This window comes from Festucalex cinctus, chromosome 10 (genome assembly GCF_051991245.1).
Source record: "Festucalex cinctus isolate MCC-2025b chromosome 10, RoL_Fcin_1.0, whole genome shotgun sequence".
Lineage (NCBI taxonomy): Eukaryota > Metazoa > Chordata > Actinopteri > Syngnathiformes > Syngnathidae > Festucalex > Festucalex cinctus.
Genome location: NC_135420.1, coordinates 18,589,346 through 18,608,868, shown reverse-complemented (window position 1 = coordinate 18,608,868; position 19,523 = coordinate 18,589,346). Strand labels below are relative to the sequence as shown.

General features: G+C 40.1%; 2 protein-coding genes across 6 annotated transcripts; both read left to right on the top strand.

Moving 5' to 3' along the window:
• Positions 1 to 132: 132 nt before the first annotated feature.
• On the top strand, positions 133 to 10,449 carry malt2 (MALT paracaspase 2). Of its 4 annotated transcripts, none has more exons than XM_077534051.1 (18): positions 133 to 316; positions 571 to 707; positions 1,512 to 1,678; positions 1,925 to 2,055; positions 2,123 to 2,276; positions 3,330 to 3,517; positions 3,714 to 3,810; positions 3,897 to 3,947; positions 4,591 to 4,677; positions 4,898 to 5,101; positions 6,297 to 6,474; positions 6,548 to 6,622; positions 6,695 to 6,822; positions 6,931 to 7,080; positions 7,151 to 7,205; positions 7,275 to 7,377; positions 8,668 to 8,805; positions 8,881 to 10,449. In XM_077534051.1, exons 2-18 carry the CDS (start codon positions 571 to 573, stop codon positions 9,166 to 9,168), a joined length of 2,331 nt encoding a protein of 776 aa, XP_077390177.1. In that variant the 5' UTR covers positions 133 to 316; the 3' UTR covers positions 9,169 to 10,449. The 4 variants fall into 4 exon arrangements, with proteins under 4 accessions (XP_077390177.1, XP_077390176.1, XP_077390178.1 ...); XM_077534052.1 differs by lacking the exon at positions 133 to 316 and adding an exon at positions 392 to 509 and having other exon boundaries at positions 611 to 707; XM_077534053.1 differs by lacking the exon at positions 133 to 316 and adding an exon at positions 405 to 509 and having other exon boundaries at positions 614 to 707.
• A 607-nt stretch (positions 10,450 to 11,056) lies between these two features.
• safb (scaffold attachment factor B) lies at positions 11,057 to 19,102 on the top strand. 2 transcript variants are annotated; one of them, XM_077534421.1, is made up of 21 exons: positions 11,057 to 11,346; positions 11,668 to 11,758; positions 12,451 to 12,512; positions 12,608 to 12,793; positions 12,879 to 12,935; positions 13,084 to 13,117; positions 13,895 to 14,252; positions 14,604 to 14,647; positions 14,725 to 14,828; positions 15,239 to 15,388; positions 15,467 to 15,540; positions 16,402 to 16,439; positions 16,515 to 16,591; positions 16,667 to 16,809; positions 16,889 to 16,988; positions 17,106 to 17,293; positions 17,370 to 17,526; positions 17,614 to 17,678; positions 18,252 to 18,304; positions 18,387 to 18,441; positions 18,531 to 19,102. In XM_077534421.1, the coding sequence occupies exons 1-21, from the start codon at positions 11,194 to 11,196 to the stop codon at positions 18,625 to 18,627; spliced, it is 2,286 nt and encodes a 761-aa protein (XP_077390547.1). In that variant the 5' UTR covers positions 11,057 to 11,193; the 3' UTR covers positions 18,628 to 19,102. The 2 variants fall into 2 exon arrangements, with proteins under 2 accessions (XP_077390547.1, XP_077390546.1); XM_077534420.1 differs by having other exon boundaries at positions 13,847 to 14,252.
• The last annotated feature ends 421 nt before the right edge of the window (positions 19,103 to 19,523 follow it).

Sequence of the window (19,523 nt, the reverse complement as noted above, 5' to 3'; positions counted from 1 at the left end):
AATCACCTGGTATATATGTTATGCACATTCAGTATTTCAGTGGGTTTTTGTTTTTGTTTTATTATTGTGTAAATCAACGGAATGTCCCACAGTAACGTTTATCATTGAGCTCAGCGCGGTCGTCATGGCAACACGTGCTAACGAGCCCCAGTGTTCGGAGAGGCACGGATAGAATAAAACGAGGAACCGAAATGATCATCTGAGGAACTTTATCCATTTTATGAGCCTCGGGGTGTTAAAATGACTCTCATAAATTCCTGTTTAACCAACTGAGACGCTCCCACAACGATCTTGAAATCCAACGGCGAGTCACTCGGTAAGTTTTAAACAAGATTTAATTGTCACGCCAACGCGGAAGTATAAATTTGGGGCGTGTGTTGTATTTCATTTCACCTCGTAGTGAGTCTGTGACATTGTAGTTTGTTTCCGGTTATCTTATTCAAGAAGTTTCCCCTCCAGAGCTTAGCTTCTTTTTTTTTTTTTAACGGGGAAATCCCCCTATACTAGCGGTGAGTATTTAATCGGTACTGCTTTCTTTCACCACGCTCTTCTTTGAACACGCATGAAAAGATGGAGGAGTGTAACTTCACTCTCGCAAATTTGGCCAAAGAAGTGCTCAACAGACTGGCCAAGATGTTGGACAACTCCACCTGCGGATGGAGGCAGCTGGCCCAAGTTGTGTCGGAAGACCCGAAATTCCGCTGCAGGTGGGCCATGAACGCATCGAAATTGTTTATTTGTTAAAGAGAAAGTTTTACATTAAATTTCGAATTGTGTATAATTGATAATTTTTTTATTTGCTAGATTTCAAAGAGATGTCTCGGTATTGCTTGCTGAGCGTAAAATTATGACACATTTTGGACAAATGTACTGGGATACCTACTGGCCATTACAAGTACTACAGCTAGTGAAAGTGAAAACAATGGTGCGTCTCATTAAATTAATCAGGTGGAAATGTCTTTTCATTTAAGTAGTTAAATTCAAAAGAAAACAAAAATATATTACTTAGATTCTGTATGAACGGAGTCAAATATTTTGTTTTTTATATTTAAAAAAAAAAGTAGGTAGGAATATGAGACTTCTGAAAATTACTTTCCAATGTGCTTCTTGAATGTGAGTAATACTGTACACATATTTCACTTTTTCACTATATAACAAAGGAAATAATTGACCTCCATGATATTCTGAATTATTTTGATTGCACTTGTTATAGCTTTCATTCTTTGGCCTTTAAAAGACAAGTCATCTACAATATTTGTGTGATAGCCAACTCTCACATGCTCACAGATTTTTATTTATTTTTTAATCTTTTTGGGGTATTGAACAACAACAAAAAGATAACTAGGCATTTTTGCTTATAATTAAGTCTTTACCTTTAAGCACATCCTGTTTAAGTGTGAAAACTGTTATTTGCTAATATGCTTTCTGTAACTAAATATCCCAGCTGTGTCATCATGAATTCCTTGGGAGTTTACAGTGTATATAACACTGACTAAACCTCCCTCCTGCAGTGAAAGGGATGTGACCAACTGCTCGCTCCAGGTGCTAAGTGCGGCAGGAAGCCCGGGACGCAGCTTCTTAGCTCTACTGGTCGATCGATCCTGTTCTCTCCTCTTTCTGCTACAGTGTCTGAGGAAGATTAACCACAAGGAGGCCGTGCAGCTGCTCACCTCTACTGGTAGGCCTCTAACAGGCTAAATGTCTACCCAAGGATAGGGCTTCTTTAAAAAGCAGTTTGTGAGCCATTGCTTGGGGGTCCACAAAATAGTTCATGCTAAATTATTCATTTGAAAATGCATATTGAGGCTGATGTCGCAATAAAACATAATCAACTAATTATTCCCAATTAAAAGCTCTTCCTCATTTAAAAATAGCAATGTAGAGGCATTATTGTCTTAAAAAAATGTTTCTCCATATAAAACAGCAACAGAGCAGATTCGGGTCACAATACAGCCCAGCTCCCAACTGGCGACACTGGGCAGCAAAGTCATATTGTCATGCCGAGCCTCTGGGCCTCCTGGACTGAGTTACCAGTGGTTTAAAGGCAAAGAGGAGGTGAGTATTGTTATTAGTAATGACAGGACGTCGAGTTCGCATTAACTCATTACTATATTTATTTAAGATTTCGACTGGATGCACACCTGAGCTTGTTGTGTGTCCTTTGGGCCCCGAGCACCAGGGTAGCTACATCTGTAGAGTCAGCCATGGAGACACCTACGTCTTCTCTCAGTGGGCTCAGGTGCGCTTGGTTCGTTCGTCACCCGGCTTCAGTCCAGGTATGACCACCCCTGATTTCCTTCTTCCATCCATTCTCTATTGAATAGTTCAAACACAAACGCTTTCCATTCCCTATGAGATGTAAATGGTACAGTCCTACGGGCAAGTAAAAATAGTCCAGTCCAGTGTAGCTGTAGTTAAAAATAATGCAAATTTAACTACTAAAAATATCTAAGAAGAAAAACTTTCTCAGTCAGGGATTGCCACCCACAATAAATGAAATCCGAAAAGTAGTTAGCTTTATGTTTGACATTTATTATAAATTTTTAAGGCTCTAAAACCGCCCACCACACAGTTTATACACTGTTCTCATTGAGGCATTTACATTTTCTCACATTTCTCTCTTGTTTAAACATTCACAATGTTCAAACCTTCATACGTTTTATAAAATAGGTACATTACTATTAAAAAAAAAAAATGAATGCAAAGTTGCACAAAAAATAAATAAATCTGCCATACAGCGAGACCGTGAAAAGTGAACCGCGTTATAATGAGGGAACACTGTAGTTAATTTTTATTTTTTAATATATGGAGTATATTTGTCAAGTGCAAGACTAATACCAAAACAAATATTGGGGCATTTAAAATGAACCCCGAAAGCTCATGTATGATATTAGGTATTTATTTTATTTTTTTCAATTTAAGTTATAATAGCTTTATTCTTGACGTAAATGGGTGGGCTAACCACCCTGAACAGGATTTGAACCCTATCCCCAGTGTTTAAAGATAACAGCGTTAGCCGCTAGCTCACTCCTTTAGTTTACATTTAGTTGAGCTTCAGTACACCAAACTCCAAAACAATCAGCAGCTTCCGCTCAAGTCCAGCCAATCCAGTCTTCAGCCCAATCTGCTGGGTCAAAATATTTAACCCAACCTCGTGTAAAAGTAACCCAAGCTGCACAAAATCCACAGCTGCCTGATGAGTGACTTAAGGAAAATAACCCAACAGTGCGTAGCAAGAGAACAGCTAGCATGATTTTAGCCTTAGCTCTGCCACTTTACAAAACTCTGTGGACCAAGGAAGAAACTCCACAACTCCTCCTTCATTCCAGGCTGTAGCAGCGGCATGTTTTCGGGCTCATCCAGTGGCGTGCGTATCATCTACCAGCCTCAGTCCCAAGTGGCGTCCGAGGGTGACGTGCTGCTCCTGGAGTGCACTGCTGTGGCCAACCCTCCTGCCCAGTACCAGTGGTATCACAACTCTGCTCCGATGCCACAACACAAGATACGTATACTCAAAGTAAGTCACGCTGTATCATCATCACCATATCTTTTTGGTGATTTTTGACTTCTGAATTGTTGCAATTTAAAAAACTGTTTTTGTTTGTTTTAGCTAACAATTTAGCATTCCCGGCTGGTATACAAAGAAAGTAATCTTACAGTATTATGACGTCCCTAATTATAACACAATACAAGTTCTGTTTCTGATGTTCCAGATTCCGTGTGTGACCACAGCACACAGAGGACAGTACAAATGCAAGGTGTTCAACTTTTTTCACGAAGTGTGGAGTGACCCTGCTACTGTCACCATTGGTGAAACATCATCTATTCTATTTTTATATGCATATTTTGCACGACAATTCTTTGGATATAATATTTTGTTTTCCTTTTATGTACAGGCCCAACTTCCATCACGGATCCCTCCTGGGTGGCAGTTGACCGCGGCTTAGGTATTCCTTTAACAAAATATCATAAAGCAAAGAGGAACTAGAGATGTGTTCACTTCCTCTCTTTGTTCATATTTACATTACTTTTTAAAGGCGGGGTCTTCCGTTTTCACTCAGGAAAATGCACTATATAAATACAGGATGTATACCCATGAAGTCCTTCTCAATCTACACCTCTGGGCTTCTGTTAATGTGTGGTGGTGATTTTTTCCAAAATCCCCCCCCCCCCAACCTGTATTTTGCCATTTTGTGTTTGTTTTGTCAACAGCGGGACGTTTCTGTGGACAGACAGTTGTTTACCCCTCCAGCCAATCACAGAGCGGGGGGGGGTCACTCACTGTCGGCAGACGGGGCCAGGCGAATTTGTCGGCTACGTGATGTCACTCCCGCAGCAACTTGACAGCACGCACAATTTTTTTTTTTTTTAAGCTAAATACTATCATGCTATCATCTAAGCTTGTGTGAGTGAGTGAGCAAAAAAAGAATCTGTATTTATATAGTGCATTTCCGAGTGAAAACGGAAGACCCCGCCTTTAATTCTTGTTTTATAGTGTAAATATTAAGAAAAAATATAGGGTGTTTGTATACTGCTGCCTGTAGACAAACACAAAATCATGAAATGGCTCAAGACATATTATGTTTATAGAATCTGAGGAAGTGGACAGTCCCATAATCAGCGAAGAAGATCATCCACAGATGACCAATCCGCCAACATTATCCAACCAGTTTTATGGTAATTGAGATTTATTTTTTTCCTCTTAATATGTCACAGCAAATTATAGAAATATGTGTCAGATGTGTTTTGTTTACTTATATTTATTATTTGCATATATTGAGGTCAAATCACCCACCCCTTATCAACTAATTGAACACTGAAATTCAAGCAATCTGATTGGACGCTTCAAAGTGCTATGACCTTCTGGTAGTGCCGTTAAAGCTCTTTCCCTCCCCAGCCACAGACAAGGTGGCCCTCCTGATCGGCAACTTGAACTACCAGTACCGCACTCAGCTGTGCGCCCCCAGGGCGGACGTCCACGAGTTGAGCAACCTTCTCAGACAAATGGACTTCAAGGTGGTCTCTCTGCTGGACCTCAATTGGCAGGAAATGCACAGCGCCGTCACCGAGTTCCTGCTGCTCCTCGGCAAAGGAGTTTACGGTTCGTCTTTGGGCATTTAAGCTTCAGAACCTGTTCTCTTTTATACTGCATTTCCTCATCGCCTAACCTCAATTAAAGGCCTCTCCACACCCACCATTCTCCTCAGGAATCAGGGCAGTTTATGACATCTGATACAAGTCAACAGAGTGTTGGTCAATTTTAAATAGATTTGGACAAACATCATTCATTAATTAATTATTACAATGTAATTATAGCAAAGTAACAATATGTCAAATATATTACGGTATGTTTTTGTTGATGTTTTTTTTACACCAGTATGTGCACATACAGTTTACAAAGCATCTTTAGGTATTAAGAAAAATTTTATGATTATTAAAAGTATTATTATGATTATTATGTACATCTACAAATACAATTTATGTAAGTACATTTGTAAATGATTGTCATAATTCTGTAGTACTATTGTAAGTGATGTGATGATCTTTATAATACTTATTCTAATATAGCTATTTTTCAAATCAAATAAAACTTTATTTATATAGAACTTTTCTTATATAAAAATGTAACTCAAAATGCTGTCCAATTAAAATAACCGAGATACAGCATAAAAACAAAACCTGTCCCCACCCCAACATGCCCACAAGTACACACACATACACACACACCCTGAAGAACTGTGGTTAAAAAGGACATGGCGGGGCACAGAGAAACCATGCGAGGAAAATCACAAAATGAATTCAATATAATTTTAAATAATTAAAATGGAAAACATAAAAATAATTTCAGTTTATTATTATCTACATTTGTCATACATAATACTGCTTAACAGTATACAGCAATATGTGATTATACAATATTTCTTTTAATACAGTGCACATATCATATATTTTTGTTCTATCAATATTCCATTAAAATTAAAATAGCAACTGTATGTTGAACCGATGCATTTACACAAGTGAATGCATGTTCTCTAATAACACCTCACTTCTAACCAATACTTGATACTCTAGGGATGACTAAATTTACACCTGGTTTAGTTAAGGAAATATAGTAATTTCTAATTTTCGGTTTTTCTTCTTCTTATTATTATTATTTATTTATTTTTTATATTAAAGGTCCTAGTTTTTGTGTCCAACTCCAACAATCAATCCATTCAATGCCAATGCAACTTTTCAATTACTGCAAAGGATTTACCAAGAATCAACAAACTTCTATCTTTGTCGTTCTTCCACAGGCGTGCTCTACTTTGCCGGTCACGGTTATGAGAACTACGGCAACAGTTTCATGGTGCCCATCGACGCGCCAGCCTCATGCACGTCAGAATACTGCATTTGCGTGCAGAATATACTAACCAGGATGCAGGAGAAAGAAACCGGACTCAACGTGTTCCTGCTGGACATGTGCCGGAAAAGGTTTTACATATTAAATGTTGCCGGTATTTTATGTAATGTCTTCTATGTGCTTGAATTGCTTCCATTATTTTAGAAATCCAAACGATGAAGTCATAGTCCAACCTGGGCTTTTGAAGGTGACGGCAAATACGGTGTTTGGATATGCAACGTAAGTTGGGGCGGAAATGTCTGCGTTAATGTGAAGACCAATTTATTAGTATTTTTCAAAAATTTCATTTAGGTGCGTCGATGCTGAGGCTTACGAAGTGAGGACAGAAGATGTGTCCAACGGCATCTTCATAAGCTTCCTCAAGCGGCGGATTTGCCAGGACGAGAAGGTCACCGTTATGCTGGACAGGGTGGCAGAAGGTACATGCAATTCATAGAAGTACATAAAAGTCCTCATTCCAAGCTTATTATTGTCCACTGTAACGGCAAAATTTCTGATACAGCCGTCTTTCTTCATTCTCTAACCAGACATGGGCCGCTTTGAAATCACGCGAGGGAGACAGGCCCTGGAGCTCCGCAGTAATCTGTCCGAGCGGCGTTCCCTCACTGACCTTATTCAGACGTCGGATTGCTCTGCGGTCTCTTCGGCTCGCAACCTGCAGTGGGCTGTTGCTCATGGTACTTGAAGTCAAACCACTCAGTACAATCACATAGAACTTTGTTTAAATGTGCAAATTCGACTTTACAGTCCTGCCGAAGAGCCATTTTATCCACTTTGACTGTGGTGTGAAGGTCCAACTTGGGTTTGTATGAAAGCAATTGACGTCAGTTGTTTTCTCAAAATAATAATTTCTTCATAATATGCTTTATAGATTTGCTGCTGAATTCTCCAACATCATGGTCATCTACACACGCATAATTGACAAACCCAAAGAAATTGCTTCATGCTCTGCTCATCTTACTGACTTCCCTGAGGTATGATCACACAAACACAATGGCACTGTTTTCTTTCTTTCCAGAAGAGTATTTAATGTTTAATATAGAGAAGGGATTTATTTGAGTAAAAATATACTTTTACTCATAACCTTTTTATTTAATGTGACGAGAGAATTTCTTTATTTACTTTGGAACATGCAAATTCAACACTGTTATTACCTGAGCCTTGATCAAGTATCATGTCATTTTCAGTCGACAACAAACGGCAAAATTGCAGCCCCCTGATATGGATAAAATGGGTGGATTTTGCCGCTTAGTTCATATTCCAAAAACACAATATTTATCACAATACTGTGTTCAGACTAATGGTGCTGCATATAATATGCATCCATCCATTTTCTTAACCGCTTGCTCCTCACAAGGATCGTGGGGGTGCTGGAGCCTATCCCAGCCGGCTTTGGGTAGTAGGCGGGGTACACCCTGAACTGGTTGCCAGCCAATTGCAGAGACGAACAACCATCCACACTCACAAGCACACCTGGGGACAATTCAGAGCCGCCAATTAACCTGCCAAGCATGTCTTTGAAATGTGGGAGGAGACCGGAGAACCCGGAGAAGACCCAGACACACGGGGAGAACATGCAAAATTCCACCCAGGAAGGCCGAAGCCAGGTGCATATAATATATTATTGTAAATAAATGTTTTGGTTTGACTAACTCCTTATTAGGGCTGCTAGATAATGGAAAAAAATTAAAATCACAATTATTTTGGCAATAATTGAATTCATGATTATTCAAAGGATTATTTATTTTTTGGTACAAAACAATAAAATGATTAACCATTTAAAAATATTAAGACCAATTTAAAAAAAAATAGAAACCGTATAATTATGTAAGTTCCTTTTGGATCAAATAAAATTTCTAATATTATTTATTTATTTATTTGTATATTTATTCATTTATTTGTGTTGGCAAAAACTTGATGTTGGAGTGCAGCATGTGCACTGTGCAGTAGGACAATCTTTTCTTTTCTTTTTATTTGGTACAAAATAAGAAAATGTAAAAAATAACACAAAACATTGAGAAAATAAAAATTCTTTGAAACATTAATTATGCAAGTTCCTTTTGGATGAAACTAAATGTATTAAATTAGTTATTTTAAAATTTAAAAAAGGTGCAAATTTAAAAAGCTAAAAAATTTGTATTAATAATATTTTTTGATGATTATGCTGATTTTGTAATTGTGGAATGTAATCATTGAAATTGTAATTGAATGTCGATTAATTGGACAGCCCTACTCCTTATTTGTGTGATGTGTTTTAATGGCAGGATGTGGATGTTGACGTAAAAAAGAGCAATCAGGAAACTTTGGTCGAGGCCGGCAGCTTATTACAAATCAAACAACAGCTTCCTTCACCTGAACTCCCCAGCCTGTACACTCGTATTTGCAGCCTGCAGAGACTCAAGGTCAGGCCTCTTTTCATTATCATCAACTTAAATTGCCTTATGAGTGCCTTTTATATAGGCCTCGTGTCTTAACAGAGGGAGCTCGCTTTCACCGTCTGTCTCCGTTACATTTACGTCAACCTGGAGGAGGAAGTGGAGGAAAGGCAAACGGTTACGGTTGGCAAACCGCTGGTGTCCAAACTGAACCTTCACCAACCACGACCGAGCTCGGCCTCGCCGTCCCTCAGTCTGGATTCGTGCACTATCTCGGAGGTCTCCTCCTTCTCCGAGGAGTTTTCCCCGTTAGCTTCCAACACGGGGTCACTATTTGCAACTTCTAATGCTGAAAAATACAGGGACAAAATGAATTACCATTCCAACTAAGCCTTAGAAAATCCACACATAAATTATGGAGAAACATTGTGAGATTTTTTTGGGGGAAAAAAAGATGCAAGTTCATATCAATTTCTTTATGTACACGTCTTAGACAACCACTAACTTTGTTTTTATAATGAATCCTTTTTTCATAGCATTCATTTTGACATTGTAAACCAGCTAAAAATAGGACACATACAGTTAGCATACTACACACAATATGCTGCAAAAACTGCAATCTGACCAAGATTTTACATGTAAAATCAAGGCGAAATATGTTATATATGTTGAGGCTGCTATGTTTCCATGTTTTAAGAAATCTTGCCAAGTCAAGATACTACCATATCACTGCCGTAAGATTTAAAAAGTTGCCAATTTTCAAGGGAAAAAAAAAAGTTGCATTCTTTCCAAGAGTCAGGTTAAAAAGTCTTAAACTTTCAAGAAAAATCATGCATACAAAACCAATTTCCACAAAACATTGTAGCAGGATGGTGCATGAGACTATAGGAAGAACAAATCCGGATAAAAGTGCTGATACAGCAATGTCTGAATATTCTTATTCATCCAGGTCATTTCACTCTTAGGATATTGATCACAACTGGACTGTTGTGGTTGTCTTAGAAGATGTTTCATATCTCATATATTTCATATCCCATCCGAGCAAGACCTATAGGTAGGACAGCACAGAACAATCCCAAGTTTTGGTGTGGAAACTCAACTATCCTCCAAGTTGGAGGCATGCCCCAAACTACAAATGGTATTCTTCTGGAATGCAAAATGACAGCTGTTTAGCTGCCTTGCAACGAGACCACCGTCCATCAGCAAGAGTCATTGGATGAAAACACCCTCGTTAATATTCCATGTAGTTGTAAAAATGTTGTTGAGCTGCCTCAAGGCCAAAGGAGGCCATATTTTTGTTTATTTGTTGGAAGCAGAATGTTGAGTCTCTTGGATGGGAGAATGTCATTGTAAGGGCAGTCTGTAAAGTACTGGAAGTTTGTGTTTTTAGAAAAAATATATACTGTAGCCTACTGTGTTACTAATAATTAAAGGTATTGTCATACAAATATATGATGTAATAATAATTATGTGTCTATACTTAAAGGGTTGGGCAACTGGTGGCCTAAGGGAGTGGATTATAGGCACGTTTCCTTAAATTACTCGACTACTACTACTTCTGCAGTCGAACTCATTTGCAGTTAAGTTGCAGATTACCCCCAAACCCCCGTTTTTGTATTTTGAGTTTTTTTGGGGAGCCAACCTCCGACTGAAAAATGCATACATGGAACTATATCAGCGTTTTTATTTATTTATTTTTTTATTTTATTTATTTATTTATTTTATTTTATTTTATTTATTTATTTATTTGGGGGGGGGGGGGGATTTGGGGGGTTTACAAAAAACGGCAATGTATTTTTTTTTTTTTTTATTCTTTACAGTTAACACTCTTATGCTTCATCTGAAATTTTCTTTTGTTCCTTTGAATCTTAGAGGATTGCTGTTTCTTTGATTTTCATAAAACAAAGCTATCCCAGGCACGTGACAAGGCAAATTATTCATTTACAAGCATTCTGGGAAGTGAGTGGCTTCATCGTCACTACAATACGGATGCACATTGGTTCAATAAATATTGACCTATGCACAATTTTGTCTATATTTAAAATGGCATTTTTGTCATATGTCTGGTCAGGAAGTGCGTGGTCCTATGTACCGTTCATGAAAAATTGTAGCCCCCCACGTCATAATTTCAGTTTCCCATCCGTGCTCTTACTACCTAGCCTAAATATTAAATTTAAGTCTCATTTTCGTTTTCCTTTTCTTGGCCATCAGGGATACTCAGTACTCTGGCTCCCCCGGCCCGCACTGTATTTCTACTGCGCATGCGCACTTACGACAAGCCAGACCAAAAAAAAAAACTGTCCGCCGACAGGGCTCCATTTTGAGGTCGATTACGCCTGTGCAGAAAAACGGCGTTGTTGTTTTTTGCGACAAATATCTTACAGGCAGAAGTAAGGTATTCCACGGTTAGAAACGATGGCTGATCCAGCAACCGAGAATGACATTCCGGTAGGCGCTGAGGTTCGTAAACTGTCGGACCTGCGAGTTATTGACTTGAAGGCCGAGCTGAAGAAACGAAACCTGGACACCGTCGGCAACAAGAGCGTGCTTTCGGACCGCCTGCATAAGGTCTCATTTCGTTATTAAATAAACACAAACAGAGCCTTATAAGCTATGAGTCTTCAGATAACATTTTAGCATACAACTTGATAGTATTTCAATGTGCACAACTGCTCAGAATAACATCACTCTACGAAGCTATTTAACCAGTAGGCTAATTTACGCCATCGTGCTAACGAGGCTAAAGCTATTCGCTTGTGTTTGCAAGGGGATCCGGTCTGAGTTAAAGCGTATATGTGGCAGGTTGCAGTCTTGTGACGTTGAGTGTCTTTTTTGTTTTTGTTTTTTATTTTTTTATTTTTTTTTGTTTTAATGATATACACAACGCAGGCTATCGAGGAGGAGGGAGGAAACCCCGACGCAATTGTTCTTTCAGTGGACCCGGCGCCGAAGAAAACCACACCACGACGGACTGCAAGAGGTATTGTGTACTGAAAATGCAAGACACATTATTGTATAAGTGTATAAACATTTTCTTTCAGGAAAATCATGTATGATTGGAAAGATATCATGCAGAATTGAAGGCTCCCTTCACCCTCAGCCAACATTAATAAGTAATCTAATCAGACTCAATACCAGTTGTTTATACTGTTATTAGAAATTTGAAGAACGGCAAAAATAAACCTGGAAGGAAATGCTAAAAAGGGGGGAGCCTAAAATTTGCAAAAATTTTATATTTGGACAGTGTTTTTTTTTTCAGCGCATCGAACAGAGGAACATTTTGAAAATTAGTTGCCAAATATGTATAGAATTAGGTAGAAACACATGAATAATGTACTAATATAAACCTTAGTTATAAAGTTATACATAGATAGACATTACAGATAGATCTTACAGTCATTTGAGAGCCTTGACAGATGCAGCTCACCTTGAAAATTGTTCATGCATCATGCTGGGTAATTCCTAATAGTAGAACGGCCACAAGAGGGCTCTCGTAGCCGACTTGATAGTTTAAAATAAGTCTGGTATCGGTAGCATTACCTGGTATTGGTATTTATCTACCCCAGATATTTTTGACTTTTTACCAGCATTTAAGACTTCTTTTAACATACATTCATCATAGCTTATTAATTCCTAGCCTTATATTGATTTTTATCTGCATTTTGTCCTCAGATGTAACTCAAGGATCTGAACACGAGGACGGCAATTTGGAAGATGAATCCCATGACGGCCATGTATGCTCCCACTCGAAATGCGACCATCAACATCAGAGGTTGCTCTTTCAGACTGTGACCTTATGAAGATGTAAATATGGTGCCTTTCTCCTCAGGATGAACATGAGAACATGCACGACATGGATATCCTTGACATGAATGTGCTGGACGAGGCTGACAATGACAATGGATTGCCAGAACAGGATGTGGGGGATCTGGGGAATTTAATTGACGGCACGGAAGATGAGCAGCTGGATGATGACGATGATGTAACCGTTGACTCTGAAGATGACGCAAGACGGGTGAGAAAATAAATTCATATAAGTCATAAGGAGTTCTGATCATCTAGGGAGCGACATTGAATTATGCTAATCCCGTTCTTGTTAGTTGGAAGACTCTGGGGGGATGGAAGATGAAGATATGTTGTGCTCTTCAATTTATGTGGTAAGTTTATATTATAGCTGACAGATACAATGCATACAGTATTTTCTGTACATTTTGTGCTTGCAGGTAAAAAAAATGTTTCAATATTTAAATATGTATTTTGCAGATGAAAAACCTTTTAAAATAAATGTAACCATTTGTGTTTCAGACCGCCAATGCTGATGAACTATTAGCAGAAACAGGTAATGTATAGAAAGGGTCAGAAAATGGGTTTTCCGTAGCATTAGCTTGGAATGCAAACACGATCTTGAATTTCAACAAGAAAGAGAGAGACTGGAAGCCCAAAGGGGATTGCTGGCTCTGTGTTGGAATTTGGTTAACGGTTGTTGTTGAATTTGGAAAAACTGGCCCACTTACCTTTTTTGGCCAATTTTGAGCGTTGCCACTTTGACACACGTTGACAGCAATCGGACTGCAAGTCAGGATGAGCCGTTGCAGGCTGCTTGCAGTGTTCCAGGTGGCCGCTCGAAGACTGCAGACGTCAAGATCCGTCAAAGCCATCTTTTGACAAATACCGAGGCAACAAGCTCTCATAAGGACATGAAACTGTTGGACTTGAGTTGAAGTTTTGCTCCAAGGACACTGTAAAGCCAAGCCAAAGGACTGTTGCACCCACTGTGGCGTTGCTAATCTTGCGGCTCTCTTCCATCATGGGCTCTGATTTGGATCAGGTGATCATCTTAGCTCGACCCGCGAGGCAAAAGAATTAGTCTGTGGTTATCATGCTACCTTTTGGGCTCCATTCCAGTCTCTCCATAGGGTCTACGTAAGCAACTATGCTTAGTTGTTGTCGGCGCACAGGCACGTGGTCATGACGTTCCTAATCCAGGCCTTGCCACTTCCTCCTTAACCATTGCTGTGTTTCAGAAGTGATTAAACTCTGTGCCATTCTATTCCTGTTAAACCTGTAGAACATGACAAAGTAGCTGGGTCTTGTTTATCTGATCCGCTTATCGAAGACCGCCACCCGAGCCGCGAGACGAGCACCGATGAAGAACAGGCTGCCACCGCCGGCGGGGAAGACAATGTGTCCACCGACACGGGAGCCAAAGCGGACGCGGAAAGCGACCGGGATGCTCTTGAGATGGACGCCACCGAGGCCGGGGATGCGGAGAAGGCCCCAGAAGAGACGTTGGACAGTGAAAAGGGCTCGCAAGCTGTTAGTGTAAGCGAACAGGACGTTGGGGTTGAAACTGTTGGTTCGGAATTGGGTTCTAAGGGGGGTGAGGATGAGAAGACAGAAGAGAATGGGACTGCAGATTCATCCTCGGCAGTGAAAGAGTCGTCCTCTGTAGAGGGCGAAGATCAGAACAAGAGGTTTGTTGCTTTCTGTCTACTAGAAACCAAAAATGGCTATCTCTCTTGCATTGGCTCTTTTGTGCTAGTAAGAATTGGATGCTCTTTTCAAGACGGTAAAACAATTCAATGCATTTTTCATATCGCACTCCCTGCACTTTTACACGTCATAAATGAGTAGCACGTTGGGGTTGTCTGGTGCAAGTCCTGTTTACTCACTGTAAATACCCACAACGGGATGATCGGTTTTTGTTTTTTTGTTTGTTTGTTTTTTTTGTTTTTTTTGTTTTGGTTTTGTTTTTTTGTCTGAAGACGCACAAGCTTGTTGGGTGCTTGCGGATTTCCTCACTTGTCGTTTTAATTTGTCTCTAGTTCTGAAGAAAAAGATGGCAAGGATGAGGGAAAGGATGAAAAGGGTGAGTGCGTTAATTACGATCGGTATTGCACGCTAGTCGTCGCATGGTCGTGATTTTGTCCTTTTTGATGAGTGTAGCTGCTACGAGTCCTGCTACAGGCAGCAGGAATCTCTGGGTCAGCGGGCTTGCTTCCACTACCAGGGCCACAGATTTGAAGACGCTCTTCAGCAAACATGGCAAGGTCTGTATCATGGATGGATGGATAGCTGTGTTGCTTTTTATTTTTTTAAAGCTGCTCTCTGTAACAATTTGGCCAAAATATCTTTACAATAGCCTTATTTGACCATTTATACATGAAACATCTTCTAATGAGTAGATTTAGCTGTTCCCAATGGGTACTCCTGAAAGCCTCTGGCTAATAGTTCTCAGACTGGATTCGGGTTTGAATTTCCTGCCCTCTGCAGATGTGACGTCAAGTGCGCATTGTGCAGTTGAAGGGTGCGTGCCAGTTTCGTTTTTTCATCAACAGGTGGTCGTAGCAATTTGAAATTAAATTTTCTGTGTTCAAGCAATAAATTGATCTGTATTCATTTTACACACAGCATGCTATGCTAGCGTCACTTTCCTTATCTAGCCCTTTTTGTCGCGCAGGTTGTTGGCGCCAAGGTGGTGACCAACGCGAAGAGTCCCGGGGCCCACTGCTATGGCTTCGTCACTATGTCCTCCACGGAAGAGGCCGCCAACTGCGTCAGCCACCTTCATCGGACTGAGCTGCACGGCAAGATGATTTCCGTCGAGCGGGTGTGTTGCAATCCAGACACTCAAGATTGTGAAATTTGATAACCCTCTTTCAACTTGATCGTGTCTTTAATACGGCAGGCTAAAAATAAGCCAGCGGGCAAAAAGCCAGCCGACAAGTCAGGCGGTGAGCGGAGACACTCCACCGACTCCAAGTAAGCTTGACTGCAGTTTTCATAAGCTCCGTCCACTAGACACTGACAGGCGTATTAATTGAACAGCTTCTCCAATTATGGGTTTGGTTTACTGGTGTTAGTACTGCACTGCAACATACTGAGATGAGTTTCTAATGGTTTGCTTTAGTGGTAGCCTATGTATTAATTTTTTTTTAAGGCCAATAGCAATTATTAGTAGTCAAGGAGACAGATAACTGATATTTCAAGCTGATATTCATTTGCAGTAAAAGAGAAAATATAATCTGTCATTTTTTTTCTAATTACTTTTTCTTTTAAACATCTAAATAATTTACAGCTTTGTTTAAAAAATCTAAAGCTAAATTAAAAACTAAGCGTGAATAGTTACGTAAAGTTTTCTATAATAAAGTTTTCCAAAATTTCAACGTAATTTCTTTGTTTTATTTAAAAAAACAAATAAATTGTAGGGAGTTCCCAGTGTCAGCATATTTTTTTTTATATAAAGTAGAAATGTAAATAAATCCATAAAGGAAAAGTTCCTTGTAGCTCACTGAGTGACAAATGCATCTGAATGTAAGCTAATTTAGGGTTTTTGTTAGGGTTCGTAAAAGGTTTCAAAAAAATTTGACAACAGTGTAAAAAAAAAAAAAAAAATGTCTGATTATGTTCGAAATGTCTTTGCGACAGGTAAAACCTGTAAACATCTTACAAATCTGAAAACTGAAAACTATAAATTGCACTACGTTGGCAAGCATTCACCGCTTTTTTTTCTTTCTTTTTCTTTTTTTTTTTTTTTTAAACAGCTTGACCACATCTGCTGACATATAATGAAAATACACTAGTGAGTGTCATGATAGCTGAAAAAAATGTCATATCCTGCAGGTCTGGAAAGGAAGAGGGAGAAGGAAAGGATGGCAAAGGTGAGTGAAGGCGATTTCTTCCCCCAGCTTTGTAGTCATAATTAGCCACCGAGTCATGAGTTTTTGACTGCGCAGGGGACGAGAGGACCGTAGTCATGGACAAGTCCAAGGGGGAGCCGGTCATCAGCGTCAAAGCCAAAAGCAAAGAGCGAGTAAGTGTCTGTGGTGATAGGAGGAAAAAGACTGATGGAGTTCACTCCTCAATACCATCCTACCGTCCCCGCCAGAGCTCAAAGAGTCAGGAGCGCAAGTCCTCCAGTAAGGAGAGGAAGGACATCCTGTCGTTCGACCAGATCAAGGAGCAGCGCGAGCGAGAGAGGCAGCGGCAACGCGAGCGGGATATGCGAGAGGTGGAGAGACGTCGATACAAGTAAGGGGGCCGTTGCTGGGAACGTCAAAGCCAAGTTGAGCGCACGTCCAACAGCAACGTAACCGGAATCTGTTTGCAGCGATCGCGGTCCGGACAATCGCACGGAGCGTGAGCGAATCCGCGTGTTCCGTGAGAAGGAGGAGCGGAAGCACCTGATGAAGAAGAGGCAATGGCTGGAGGTGAGGTCACAGTGGTTGTACTCATTATATCACCATGTTGTGCAAGTGCAGTGTGAAAAGGGGTTAATTGTACTGTCAGCCTCTTTTGACGGGTCTTCACATTTACTCATTCCCCAGGCTGAGAGGGATCGTCTGGATGCGGACCGCATGGAACGCCAGTTCCTGGAGCGGGAACGAATGCGGATCGAGTACGAGAGGCGTCGGGAGCAGGAGCGCATCATGAGGGAGCGCGAGGAGATCCGGAGGCAGCAGGATCAGCTGCGCTTCGAGCAGGATCGACGCCCCATGAAGAGGCCTTACGACATGTTAGGGCCGTTTTTATGTCTGGACCGCGCCTTTCCACTCAAATGTCCCCCACCTGACCCATTTCCTCCCTCTCAGGAAGGACGACTGGCCCGACAAGCGCATGAATATGGACGACCGATACCGCTCAGACTTTGGCCGGCAAGATCGTTACCAGGACTTTGACCACAGGGATCGAGGGCGGTACCACGATGACATGAGGGGCGGTGGCCGTGGCATGGGTGGAGATGGTCCGGTAAGAACAGGAACCTTTCCTGTCCGTTTTACGCTGCAGAGTTTTAAATGAGTGGCGCATAACTGTTGGAACTCTTTGCATCTGCAGAATTTCAATGACAGACATGGCCGGGACTCGTGGAGCGGCGGAGGCTATGACAAGCGCATAAACAGGCGAGTGCCATTTTCAAGCTGTACATATGAACAGTACAGCCGCCACTGATCTTTAGCATAACATCCCCAGATCCAATGGTCATGGATCATAATCATCCTGTCATTGTAGAGCTGTGCAATGAATGTAAATTCATTACAATTTAAATTATTACACTCCACAATTACAACATAGGTCTAATTGTAAAAAAAAACAACCATATATATATATATATATATATATATATATATATATATATATATAAATTTTGAGTTGCATTTATTTTAAAATGGCTAATTTAATAAATCGGGTTTGGTCCAAAAGGAACTTCCATAATCAGTGTTTCAAAGCAATTTGTTTTAATATTTATTACATGTTTAAACATTTTCTTATTTTATACCAAAAACAAGAGGTTGTCCTAATCGTGATTTTAATTATTACCAAATTAATTGTGATTAATATTTTCTTCATAGTCTCGAAGCCCTGCGTCATTGTTTTGAATGCCATCATGGTGTGGTTACTTTGTGTATCCAGTTCTACATCATTGGTAGACGTTCAGTATCACCATAGTTTTCTAAAGTTGAGGTTTGTTGCAGAGATGGAGGCCGAGACTGGGACCGGAAAATGGATGGCGACCGGCCGTGGCAAAGTAAAATAAATAAATACTATGATGGTAAATTGTGTGTGACACGCATCCAAACTGAAAAACATCTCAACAATGTTTTTGTCAGGTCGTGATGGTATCCCGGGCCCGAGCCACATGGGTGGGCGTGGAGGCATGGGAGGGTGAGTTGCTTTGACTTGGTGTTGTTTTACTTGAAATTTGGTTGTAAATTAATAAGGCTTTTTTTTTTCTTTTTCTTTTTTTAAATTAGTCGCGGAGGCTACATGGCCTCGTCCCAGTCTCTCTCGGGGGCGCTCAACCGACAAAACCAAACGATGCAGGGCGGAGCCTTCAATCGACGCTTCTGAACTTTAGCCTGGTAACCACAAAATAATAAAGTTTAAAAAAAAGTCCACAGAGGAAGGAACTGACCATTTTGTATTGTTTTTTCTTTTTATCTGGTTTTCTTTACTTCAGCAACGCTCTTGTTTCCGTGTTGTAGTGGTCACTTGAGTGTATTGTTTGTTGTTAATGAAACATTTTCTAGACCCGTGGTTGATGGACCTCACCGCAATTGATGTTTAGCTTTCACTTTTACGTTGATACAAAACAATGAATTTTCTTCTTAAACGGCTTGTTGGAGAACATTTTCTCAGTGACGTTACATATGATCTCTCAGCTTTTTTTTTTTTTTAAATAAATGTTTACAGTCATTCTTACTGGTAATAAATGAAGAGTGCTTGTAACCAAAGCATGCTTATTTTATTTGCCTTTTCCTCCTTGATTCAATGCAACAGTGCCACTGAATCAAATTGTTACCATTAAAGCAGACTATCAAGTGAATGGCCTCCCACTTATAAGATGTTGAACATTTGAGAATGGTTTTGAACTGCAAATGTAGGAAGGGTGAGGCGGAAAAATTGTACTTCCATTGTGTATGAGTTGCAAATTAAACCCAAATGCATCACACTTGTCTAGATTGTGCACAAAATTGCTAAAGCAATTTTATTCAACAAATTGAAATATTGTGGGGGGAGAAAAAAATCCAAAATTTCACGTACTTTGGGGCTGTTTTTCTTCAACCACATTACAAGTTCTAAGGGTGTGCACACTTATGCAAACATTAGCTTGGTTACATTGAAGGTGGAAAAGTGTATTAAACGAAATATGCTTTTGTACCTAATAAAGTGTCCACTCATGCATTTTTTTTTTCACCCAATATACCAGTTATTTACTTCGGTCGCTAGAGGGCGCCCTTCACTCA

Excerpts from the sequence above, each read along its gene's own strand:
- malt2 (XM_077534051.1), top strand. The coding sequence starts at position 571 with ATGGAGGAGTGTAACTTCACTCTCGCAAATTTGGCCAAAGAAGTGCTC. Across the intron at positions 6,623-6,694 it reads ACGGTGTTTGGATATGCAAC|GTGCGTCGATGCTGAGGCTT; the intron begins GTAAGTTGGGGC and ends AATTTCATTTAG. Across the intron at positions 7,206-7,274 it reads GGTGTGAAGGTCCAACTTGG|ATTTGCTGCTGAATTCTCCA; the intron begins GTTTGTATGAAA and ends TATGCTTTATAG.
- safb (XM_077534420.1), top strand. The coding sequence starts at position 11,194 with ATGGCTGATCCAGCAACCGAGAATGACATTCCGGTAGGCGCTGAGGTT. Across the intron at positions 16,592-16,666 it reads AAGCCAAAAGCAAAGAGCGA|AGCTCAAAGAGTCAGGAGCG; the intron begins GTAAGTGTCTGT and ends CGTCCCCGCCAG. Across the intron at positions 18,442-18,530 it reads GGGCGTGGAGGCATGGGAGG|TCGCGGAGGCTACATGGCCT; the intron begins GTGAGTTGCTTT and ends TTTTTAAATTAG.